We start from the raw sequence: 12,370 nt of genomic DNA on the forward strand, positions 1-12,370 counted from the left end.
AAATGATTAAATATTAAAGCATATCCATATCCACCTCTCACTAAAGGCATCAGGCATACAAAAGGTATACTTAAATCCAAACTGGTTCTCTAGTAAATTGGTACGAATGTCTCATCTTGTGTTCAAGAAGGGCCTTTTTCCCTTAATTCAGATTACACCTGCTCACTTTCGGTTGTTTGAAAAGGAAATAATCTCCAAAATATCTTTATTTTTTAAACAAGCCTTAGAAAGTTGGTTGCAATTTCAGTTTAATCCACCTGAAAGGACAGAACAAATAGTACAACAAATATTGTGGTTAAATTCAAATATACTAATTGATAAAAAAAAGAAGGTATAATTTTAGTGAATGATATCATAAATAGGACTGGTGGAGTTATGTCACACATGCAGCTAACACAGACATATGGAAATGTCTGCTCTACCCAAAATTACAACCAATACATTGCAGCATTACCACAAAAATGGAAGAGGCAAGTAGAAGGGGAAAAAAGTAAGGAACTTGTATGTCGGCCCTGTATTATTAAAGAACATAAATGGTTAAAGAAAAGTGTGATAAATAAAAACATATACCAATTTCATTTAAGGACCAAAAAACTGACAGCTGTGCCATATAAATTGCAAAATAGTTGGGAAGAGATTTTCGATGTACCCATTCCATGGCACATGGTTTATGAATTGATACGCAAAACAACGCCGGATTCAAAACTTAGAATTTTTCAATTTAAATTTACAATCTGTAGAAGCTATGAGAATAGGAAGGTTCAATTCTTTTGTGAAGCATCACAGCACAGTTGAAAAATATATGGCAAATAGAAATCCGAAATGGATGATGTTGAGAGATAGATGGGAGGGGTTGAATGGAGCTGAAGGATGGGACTAATAACAAGATAAACAATGTAAAGCATCTGGGATCTGTAAAATGTATATAGGTTCGGAACTTTTGTGAAATAGCACAGTTACAAGTGGAAATCAAACTGGATGGACATCAGAAATAGAGGAAGGACTAAGAACAAACAAGAGAGAACTATTGTAAAGTAGACTGTGTCTGTAAAATGTGTATAAGATGTATAAACTGAAGGTAAAAGCAGAAGTGTTTATTAGTTTACTCCAATTGGGGGATCGGTGGTAGAGTTTGCGTTAATAATAAAGGTATATTCTTTAAAAAAGTATGTATGTCTATATAGGTATGTGTATGAATATATGTGTATATGTATGTATGCGTGTATGGATATATATATTTACCCCAAAAATATGGGGGATTGGAAATGATGCAGACAATTACATTGATGGAAGCAACATTCTTTCCGCAAAATTAAGCTGATCCACCCCTTAAATGTATTTATTTATTTTTAATAAAAAAATATCCATTATTTTCAAACTATTTCTAAATCTACTTATTTATATCTGCCCCCAGGTATCATTGCCGTGGTGATCTTCACCGTCCTGTGCACACTGGTGTTCCTGATTCGCTACATGTTCCGTCACAAGGGCTCCTACCACACCAATGAATCAAAAGGGGCGGAGCCAGCCAGTGGCGAATCAGCAGACACCACCATCATCTGCGCCGAAACCAACCCGGAAACCATAGAGGAATCAAAGAAAGAGTGGTTCATCTAACTGCCAATTGAAAAACAGATGAGGATTGGAGAGTGGGATGTTCATCTGTTGACCAATCACAGGAGAGATGGATGGAGACGTCTACTGAATGGAGGAGGGAGTGGGAGTGGGTGAAAGAGGGTGTACAGAAATCCGATTAACTGCAGAAGAAAGACGAGACAGTTTATTGGAAGGTTGCGTTGAGAGTTGAGAGACTAAATCTGTACATAGTCTTTCTTTGTATTGTGTTCAGGAGTTTCCACGAGTCCTTTGAATACAGGATAGTTATATAACAGCAGATCTGGATCAAATACATTCAAACACTTTAGGTTTTTAGAAGTGCACTTGATTTAGCTTGGATCTTGCACCTTTAGGACTATTCTATTGTCTCCGATGTACCAGGCAAACTAAATCAAGCACAGCTCAAGTATTTGACCTATGTATTTGACCTCTGTATAATAATAATTGATCATATGCTAGCAAAGACTTGTTTGTTTTTTCAACTGAGATCTGAAAGATTATGCCAAATCATCTGTTTACAAGTTTGGCATTTCTGTTGGTCATGCTTACATGTCCATGATCCATATACACTCCAACAGGGTTTCTCAAACCACTCCAAAAGGTGTAACCAGAGAAACATGGATGCCAAAAGTCCTGCTGTAAATATGTGTTATTTATAAATATATTTAATTTCTTTGTTAATATATGTTTATTCAGAGACATTGGTACATTTACACGACATTTCAGATAATATTTCTAAGCATAGCACATATCCACAAATGAAAGAAGTTTACTTTAATTGAATTATGACATTAGATTGTATCCACAAGAAGACCTTCTCATCGATGGTTGGAGAGGAATGTCTCAATGCATGATGGGAAAACATGGCAGAACCATAGCTACACACTGCATGGCAGTTTGCTTTCTGTCCTTCCTCTGAGAACACGTGAGCTCTTGAACTTTCAGCGTGTTTTCTGTTTCCAAACACTTGTCTTACACTGAGTGTACAAAACATTAAGAACACCTTCCTAATATTGGGTCGTCAGGGCATGGACTCTACAAGGTGTCGAAAGCATTCCACAGGGATGCTGGCCCATGTTGACTCCAATGCTTCCCACAGTTGTGTCAAGTTGGCTGGATGTCCTTTGGGTGGTGGACCATTCTTGATATACACAGGAAATTGTTGAGTGTGAAAAACCCAGCAGCGTTGCAGTTCTTGACACATTCAAACCGGTGCGCCTGGCACCTACTATCATACCCTGTTCAAAGACATTTAAATATTTTGTCTTGCCCATTCACCCTCTGAATGGCCCATACACAATCCATGTCTCAATTGTCTCAAGGCTTAAAAATCCTTCTTTAACCTGTCTCTTCCCCTTCATCTACACACTGATTGAAGTGGATTTAACAAGTGGCATCAATAAGGGGTCATAGCTTTCACCTGGATTCACCGGGTCAGTCTGTCATGGGAAGAGCAGGTGTTCCTAATGTTTAATACACTCAGTGTAGCTTCTCATGTTTATTTCACAAATTTGATTGATTGATCGATGAGATCGATCATGATACTTGTAATGCTGAGAGTTTGTCTCATTGGATGTTGAGAGTGCTGTGTTTGTGTGTGTAGATGGGGTCGGTGGCATACGGGGGGGTGGAGCCTATGTTCCATAGGACAAGTCTTTTGGGGTCAAGGGTGAAGGGTTGAGGCTTGGTTCTACCGTGTTGAATGGTTTAACCAACTGTGCCTTCAGGAGTCTGCCTTTTAGCCTTCCTCTAGGCAACACAAGACCATGGTGTTAGAGCCAGACCCATTGTGTTAGAGCCAGACCCATGGTGTTAGAGCCAGACACATGGTGTTAGAACCAGACCCATGGTGTTAGAACCAGACACATGGTGTTAGAACCAGACCCATGGTGTTAGAACCAGACCCATGGTGTTAGAACCAGACCCATGGTGTTAGAACCAGACCCATGGTGTTAGAACCAGACCCATGGTGTTAGAGCCAGACCCATGGTGTTAGAACCAGACCCATGGTGTTAGAACCAGACCCATGGTGTTAGAACCAGACCCATGGTGTTAGAGCCAGACCCATGGTGTTAGAACCAGACCCATGGTGTTAGAACCAGACCCATGGTGTTAGAACCAGACCCATGGTGTTAGAACCAGACCCATGGTGTTAGAGCCAGACCCATGGTGTTAGAGCCAGACCCATGGTGTTAGAGCCAGACCCATGGTGTTAGAGCCAGACCCATGGTGTTAGAGACAGACCCATGGTGTTAGAACCAGACCCATGGTGTTAGAACCAGACCCATGGTGTTAGAGCCAGACCCATGGTGTTAGAGCCAGACCCATGGTGTTAGAAGCATGGTGTTAGACCCAGACCCATGGTGTTAGAGCCATGGTGTTAGAGCCAGACCCATGGTGTTAGAGCCAGACCCATGGTGTTAGAACCAGACCCATGGTGTTAGAGCCAGACCCATGGTGTTATAGCCAGACCCATGGTGTTAGAGCCAGACCCATGGTGTTAGAACCAGACCCATGGTGTTAAAGCCAGACCCATGGTGTTAGAGCCAGACCCATGGTGTTAGAACCAGACCCATGGTGTTAGAGCAATGGTGTTAGAGCCAGACCCATGGTGTTAGAGACAGACCCATGGTGTTAGAGCCAGACCCATGGTGTTAGAGCCAGACCCATGGTGTTAGAACCAGACCCATGGTGTTAGAACCAGACCCATGGTGTTAGAACCAGACCCATGGTGTTAGAGCCAGACCCATGGTGTTAGAACCAGACCCATGGTGTTAGAACCAGACCCATGGTGTTAGAACCAGACCCATGGTGTTAGAGCCAGACCCATGGTGTTAGAGCCAGACCCATGGTGTTAGAGCCAGACCCATGGTGTTAGAGCCAGACCCATGGTGTTAGAGACAGACCCATGGTGTTAGAACCAGACCCATGGTGTTAGAACCAGACCCATGGTGTTAGAGCCAGACCCATGGTGTTAGAACCAGACCCATGGTGTTAGAACCAGACCCATGGTGTTAGAACCAGACCCATGGTGTTAGAGCCAGACCCATGGTGTTAGAACCAGACCCATGGTGTTAGAACCAGACCCATGGTGTTAGAGCCAGACCCATGGTGTTAGAACCAGACCCATTGTGTTAGAGCCAGACCCATGGTGTTAGAGCCAGACCCATGGTGTTAGAACCAGACCCATGGTGTTAGAACCAGACCCATGGTGTTAGAACCAGACCCATGGTGTTAGAGCCAGACCCATGGTGTTAGAGCCAGACCCATGGTGTTAAAGCCAGACCCATGGTGTTAGAACCAGACCCATGGTGTTAGAGCCAGACCCATGGTGTTAGAACCAGACCCATGGTGTTAGAACCAGACCCATGGTGTTAGAACCAGACCCATGGTGTTATAACCAGACCCATGGTGTTAGAGCCAGACTCATGGTGTTAGAGCCAGACCCATGGTGTTAGAACCAGACCCATGGTGTTAGAACCAGACCCATGGTGTTAGAACCAGACCCATGGTGTTAGAGCCAGACCCATGGTGTTAGAACCAGACCCATGGTGTTAGAACCAGACCCATGGTGTTAGAACCAGACCCATGGTGTTAGAGCCAGACCCATGGTGTTAGAGCCAGACCCATGGTGTTAGAACCAGACCCATGGTGTTAGAGCCATGGTGTTAGAGCCAGACCCATGGTGTTAGAGCCAGACCCATGGTGTTAGAGCCAGACCCATGGTGTTAGAGCCAGACCCATGGTGTTAGAACCAGACCCATGGTGTTAGAACCAGACCCATGGTGTTAGACCCAGACCCATGGTGTTAGAAACAGACCCATGGTGTTAGAACCAGACCCATGGTGTTAGAGGCAGACCCATGGTGTTAGAACCAGACCCATGGTGTTAGAAACAGACCCATGGTGTTAGAGCCAGACCCATGGTGTTAGAACCAGACCCATGGTGTTAGAACCAGACCCATGGTGTTAGAACCAGACCCATGGTGTTAGAGCCAGACCCATGGTGTTAGAACCAGACCCATGGTGTTAGATCCAGACCCATGGTGTTAGAGCCAGACCCATGGTGTTAGAACCAGACCCATGGTGTTAGAACCAGACCCATGGTGTTAGAGCCAGACCCATGGTGTTAGAACCAGACCCATGGTGTTAGAGCCAGACCCATGGTGTTAGAGCCAGACCCATGGTGTTAGAGCCAGACCCATGGTGTTAGAACCAGACCCATGGTGTTAGAACCAGACCCATGGTGTTAGAACCAGACCCATGGTGTTAGAGCCAGACCCATGGTGTTAGAGCCAGACCCATGGTGTTAAAGCCAGACCCATGGTGTTAGAACCAGACCCATGGTGTTAGAGCCAGACCCATGGTGTTAGAACCAGACCCATGGTGTTAGAACCAGACCCATGGTGTTAGAACCAGACCCATGGTGTTATAACCAGACCCATGGTGTTAGAGCCAGACTCATGGTGTTAGAGAAAGACCCGTGGTGTTAGAACCAGACCCATGGTGTTAGAACCAGACCCATGGTGTCAGAGACAGACCCATGGTGTTAGAGCCATGGTGTTAGAGCCAGACCCATGGTGTTAGAACCAGACCCATGGTGTTATAACCAGACCCATGGTGTTAGAGCCAGACTCATGGTGTTAGAGCCAGACCCATGGTGTTAGAACCAGACCCATGGTGTTAGAGCCAGACCCATGGTGTTAGAACCAGACCCATGGTGTTAGAGCCAGACCCATGGTGTTAGAACCAGACCCATGGTGTTAGAACCAGACCCATGGTGTTAGAACCAGACCCATGGTGTTAGAGCCAGACCCATGGTGTTAGAACCAGATCCATGGTGTTAGAGCCAGACCCATGGTGTTAGAACCAGACCCATGGTGTTAGAGCCAGACCCATGGTGTTAGAACCAGACCCATGGTGTTAGAGCCAGACCCATGGTGTTAGAACCAGACCCATGGTGTTAGAGCCAGACCCATGGTGTTAGAGCCAGACCCATGGTGTTAGAGACAGACCCATGGTGTTAGATCCAGACCCATGGTGTTAGAACCAGACCCATGGTGTTAGAACCAGACCCATGGTGTTAGAGCCAGACCCATGGTGTTAGAGCCAGACCCATGGTGTTAGAACCAGACCCATGGTGTTAGAGCCAGACCCATGGTGTTAGAGCCAGACCCATGGTGTTAGAACCAGACCCATGGTGTTAGAGCCAGACCCATGGTGTTAGAGCCAGACCCATGGTGTTAGAGCCAGACCCATGGTGTTAGAGTCAGACCCATGGTGTTAGAACCAGACCCATGGTGTTAGAACCAGACCCATGGTGTCAGAGCCAGACCCATGGTGTTAGAGCCATGGTGTTAGAGCCAGACCCATGGTGTTAGAACCAGACCCATGGTGTTAGAACCAGACCCATGGTGTTAGAGCCAGACCCATGGTGTTAGAACCAGACCCATGGTGTTAGATCCAGACCCATGGTGTTAGAACCAGACCCATGGTGTTAGAACCAGACCCATGGTGTTAGAACCAGACCCATGGTGTTAGAGCCAGACCCATGGTGTTAGAGCCAGACCCATGGTGTTAGAGCCAGACCCATGGTGTTAGAACCAGACCCATGGTGTTAGAGCCAGACCCATGGTGTTAGAGTCAGACCCATGGTGTTAGAGCCAGACCCATGGTGTTAGAGCCAGACCCATGGTGTTAGAGCCAGACCCATGGTGTTAGAGCCAGACCCATGGTGTTAGAGCCAGACCCATGGTGTTAAAGCCAGACCCATGGTGTTAGAACCAGACCCATGGTGTTAGAACCAGACCCATGGTGTTAGAACCAGACCCATGGTGTTAGAACCAGACCCATGGTGTTAGAACCAGACCCATGGTGTTAGAGCCAGACCCATGGTGTTAGAACCAGACCCATGGTGTTAGAGCCAGACCCATGGTGTTAGAGCCAAACCCATGGTGTTAGAGACATGGTGTTAGAACCAGACCCATGGTGTTAAAGCCAGACCCATGGTGTTAGAACCAGACCCATGGTGTTAGACCCATGGTGTTAGAACCAGACCCATGGTGTTAAAGCCAGACCCATGGTGTTAGAACCAGACCCATGGTGTTAGAACCAGACCCATGGTGTTAGAACCAGACCCATGGTGTTAGAGCCAGACCCATGGTGTTAGAGCCATGGTGTTAGAACCAGACCCATGGTGTTAGAGCCAGACCCATGGTGTTAGAGCCAGACCCATGGTGTTAGACCCATGGTGTTAGAACCAGACCCATGGTGTTAGAGACAGACCCATGGTGTTAGAGCCAGACCCATGGTGTTAGACCCATGGTGTTAGAACCAGACCCATGGTGTTAGAACCAGACCCATGGTGTTAGAGGCAGACCCATGGTGTTAGAGGCAGACCCATGGTGTTAGAACCAGACCCATGGTGTTAGAGCCAGACCCATGGTGTTAGAACCAGACCCATGGTGTTAGAACCAGACCCATGGTGTTAGAACCAGACCCATGGTGTTAGAACCAGACCCATGGTGTTAGAACCAGACCCATGGTGTTAGAGGCAGACCCATGGTGTTAGAGGCAGACCCATGGTGTTAGAGGCAGACCCATGGTGTTAGAGGCAGACCCATGGTGTTAGAGGCAGACCCATGGTGTTAGAACCAGACCCCATGGTGTTAGAACCAGACCCATGGTGTTAGAGGCAGACCCATGGTGTTAGAACCAGACCCATGGTGTTAGAGCCAGACCCATGGTGTTAGAACCAGACCCATGGTGTTAGAACCAGACCCATGGTGTTAGAGCCAGACCCATGGTGTTAGAGCCATGGTGTTAGAACCAGACCCATGGTGTTAGAACCAGACCCATGGTGTTAGAACCAGACCCATGGTGTTAGAGCCAGACCCATGGTGTTAGAGCCAGACCCATGGTGTTAGAGCCAGACCCATGGTGTTAGAAACAGACCCATGGTGTTAGAGCCAGACCCATGGTGTTAGAACCAGACCCATGGTGTTAGAGCCAGACCCATGGTGTTAGAGCCAGACCCATGGTGTTAGAGCCAGACCCATGGTGTTAGAGCCAGACCCATGGTGTTAGAAACAGACCCATGGTGTTAGAGCCAGACCCATGGTGTTAGAGCCAGACCCATGGTGTTAGAAACAGACCCATGGTGTTAGAGCCAGACCCATGGTGTTAGAACCAGACCCATGGTGTTAGAGCCAGACCCATGGTGTTAGAGCCAGACCCATGGTGTTAGAGCCAGACCCATGGTGTTAGAAGCTGTGAATTTCAACCTATTTCCTTTATTTTTTTAAACATGTACATATTGTTTATATTCACATGTATTTATCATGTCTATCAGGCTTTACAAATATTAACTTCATACTGGCATTGCCCGGTTACAATGTGATGTCATGACTGCCATTTTTTGTTGCTTGTTGTAATGGTTCTATACTTTTTATTTTCTCTAATGTTTTGTAAAAATGGCCACCGTGGTTTGTTGTGAAACGTTTGTATGTCGTCTCAGAAGGTTCCACGCTAAGGACACACACACACAGGAAGATGGAAATGAAAAGCCCCAAGACAAGGCTGTCAGCATGTCACAAATTAACATGTCTGTTCCTGGGTTTTGTTGTCATGCCACATCTAGCCACTGTCAGTCACCTGAGTCCTGCTTTCAGCTCTACATTTCAATAAAGACAGTGTTTGCACCCAGGGCTACAGTGTATTCACCTGGGGGGTGGGGCTTGTCAGTGATGGAACATGTTGGACATGTGTGTTTGTGAGAGAGAAAAGAATGGTGAGAGAGAGAGAGGGTGGTAGAGGGATGGAGAGAGGGGGGGGAGACAGAAGGAGAGTGGGGGGGGGTGAAAAAAAGAGCGAACCTGGCTGCAGGACTGTCCGGTTTGCAAGATAAATCCCTTGAAGGATGCTTCCCATTACTTGGCTCCAAAGAACCAGTGTGAGGCCTTCTTACAGGAAAGAAACCCAAGAGGTCCAGCAACAGGGTCTGAGGTGCTCTGCAGTCTGCACTGTGAGAATGTCAGCCTTTTCTGTCTGGAGGATAAGTCTCAAAGAAACATAGAAATAACAACTTTATCTGTGAGTTGTTTATAAATACTCTATATAGACTTCCTTCAATGAATCATCTTGGTTTAACAAACCTTTTTTTGCTATGCAGATCATATGATTTAGGCTGATTAAAGATGAGCTTGATAAACTTCAACCGTTTCTATGTAGAAGCGGAAGAGGAGGCCAGGATAGCTGCACTGAGGGAGGAAGAGGAGGCCAGGATAATTGCACTGAGGGAGGAAGAGGAGGCCAGGATAGCTGCTCTGAGGGAGGAAGAGGAGGCCAGGATAGCTGCACTGAGGGAGGAAGAGGAGGCCAGGATAGCTGCACTGAGGGAGGAAGAGGTGAGGATAGCAGCACTGAGGGAGGAAGAGGAGGCCAGGATAGCTGCACTGAGGGAGGAAGAGGTGAGGATAGCAGCACTGAGGGAGGAAGAGGAGGCCAGGATAGCTGCACTGAGGGAGGAAGAGGTGAGGATAGCTGCACTGAGGGAGGAAGAGGAGGCCAGGATAGCTGCACTGAGGGAGGAAGAGGAGGTGAGGATAGCTGCACTGAGGGAGGAAGAGGAGGCCAGGATAGCTGCACTGAGGGAGGAAGAGGAGGTGAGGATAGCTGCACTGAGGGAGGAAGAGGAGGCCAGGATAGCTGCACTGAGGGAGGAAGAGGAGGTGAGGATAGCTGCACTGAGGGAGGAAGAGGAGGTGAGGATAGCTGCACTGAGAGAGGAAGAGGAGGTGAGGATAGCTGCTCTGAGAGAGGAAGAGGAGGTGAGGATAGCTGCTCTGAGGGAGGAAGAGGAGGCCAGGATAGCTGCACTGAGGGAGGAAGAGGTGAGGATAGCTGCACTGAGGGAGGAAGAGGAGGCCAGGATAGCTGCACTGAGGGAGGAAGAGGAGGTGAGGATAGCTGCTCTGAGGGAGGAAGAGGAGGCCAGGATAGCTGCACTGAGGGAGGAAGAGGAGGTGAGGATAGCTGCACTGAGGGAGGAAGAGGAGGCCAGGATAGCTGCACTGAGGGAGGAAGAGGAGGCCAGTATAGCTGCACTGAGGGAGGAAGAGGAGGCCAGGATAGCTGCACTGAGAGAGGAAGAAGAGGAGGTGAGGATAGCTGCTCTGAGGGAGGAAGAGGAGGTGAGGATAGCTGCACTGAGAGAGGAAGAGGAGGCCAGGATAGCTGCACTGAGAGAGGAAGAAGAGGAGGTGAGGATAGCTGCTCTGGGGGAGGAAGAGGAGGTGAGGATAGCTGCTCTGAGGGAGGAAGAGGAGGTGAGGATAGCTGCACTGAGGAAGAGGATGTGAGGATAGCTGCACTGAGGAAGAGGATGTGAGGATAGCTGCTCTGAGGGAGGAAGAGGAGGTGAGGATAGCTGCACTGAGGGAGGAAGAGGAGGCCAGGATAGCTGCACTGAGAGAGGAAGAGGAGGTGAGGATAGCTGCACTGAGAGAGGAAGAGGAGGCCAGTATAGCTGCACTGAGGGAGGAAGAGGAGGCCAGGAGAGCTGCTCTGAGAGAGGAAGAAGAGGAGGTGAGGATAGCTGCTCTGAGAGGAAGAGGAGGCCAGTATAGCTGCACTGAGGGAGGAAGAGGAGGCCAGGATAGCTGCACTGAGAGAGGAAGAAGAGGAAGTGAGGATAGCTGCTCTGAGAGAGTAGGAGGAGGCCAGTATAGCTGCACTGAGGGAGGAAGAGGAGGCCAGGATAGCTGCACTGAGAGAGGAAGAAGAGGAGGTGAGGATAGCTGCACTGAGGGAGGAAGAGGAGGTGAGGATAGCTGCTCTGAGGAAGAGGAGGTGAGGATAGCTGCACTGAGGAAGAGGAGGTGAGGATAGCTGCACTGAGAGAGGAAGAGGAGGTGAGGATAGCTGCACTGAGGAAGATGAGGTGAGGTTAGCTGCACTGAGAGAGGAAGAGGAGGTGAGGATAGCTGCACTGAGAGAGGAAGAGGAGGTGAGGATAGCTGCACTGAGAGAGGAAGAGGAGGTGAGGATAGCTGCACTGAGAGAGGAAGAGGAGGTGAGGATAGCTGCACTGAGAGAGGAAGAGGAGGTGAGGATAGCTGCACTGAGGAAGAGGATGTGAGGATAGCTGCACTGAGGAAGAGGAGGTGAGGATAGCTGCACTGAGAGAGGAAGAGGAGGTGAGGATAGCTGCACTGAGGGAGGAAGAGGAGGTGAGGATCGCTGCACTGAAAGAGGAAGAGGAGGTGAGGATAGCTGCACTGAGAGAGGAAGAGGAGGCCAGGATAGCTGCTCTGAGAGAAGTTTGTAGCAATCTATAGAAAGCAGCTGCGTTCTGATCCTCTGTGCTACTGTGAGGAGAGTGAGAGGTCTTGGTGGGGAAAATGCCTTGCATGTACCATGGAGGTGCCATCCATACCAGTCTCCACTGTCTCTCCTTTCCTTCTTCTGGACAGACTATCACACCCAGGGTCTAGTTGTTACTGTCCCCTACCTCAACGTCCCAGCTGTGTGTCCCTGAGTTAAAGCCCTCAGAGCCCAAGACCATTTTATAGTAATTAAACCTCTCTGGGTTGTCAGGAAGCTGCTCTCTCTTTATTGTTTAAGGCACTGGTCAGGTCCTCAGACAGGATGAGACTGGTGTAGGCAGTGTTGGGGTTCAGAATCATAGGATCGGAGGACAGAGAACGGAGATACAGTGTTGTCACCACCTATAGACCTAGCTGTGGCCTCTTACT

The 12,370-nt window shown here is 48.1% G+C and overlaps 1 protein-coding gene across 1 annotated transcript in view; it reads left to right on the plus strand.

Annotated features, from left to right (window-relative positions):
- LOC139531575 (contactin-associated protein-like 2) overlaps positions 1-9,316 on the plus strand; it is a 314,450-nt gene extending 305,134 nt beyond the window's left edge. The window contains exon 27 of the mRNA XM_071328143.1: positions 1,415-9,316. Coding sequence (XP_071184244.1) covers positions 1,415-1,617 — 203 coding nt within the window. The 3' untranslated portion in view covers positions 1,618-9,316. The remainder of the gene's footprint in view (positions 1-1,414) is intronic.
- Positions 9,317-12,370: the final 3,054 nt, after the last annotated feature.

Source organism: Salvelinus alpinus, chromosome 10 (assembly GCF_045679555.1).
Source record: "Salvelinus alpinus chromosome 10, SLU_Salpinus.1, whole genome shotgun sequence".
Taxonomy (NCBI): domain Eukaryota; kingdom Metazoa; phylum Chordata; class Actinopteri; order Salmoniformes; family Salmonidae; genus Salvelinus; species Salvelinus alpinus.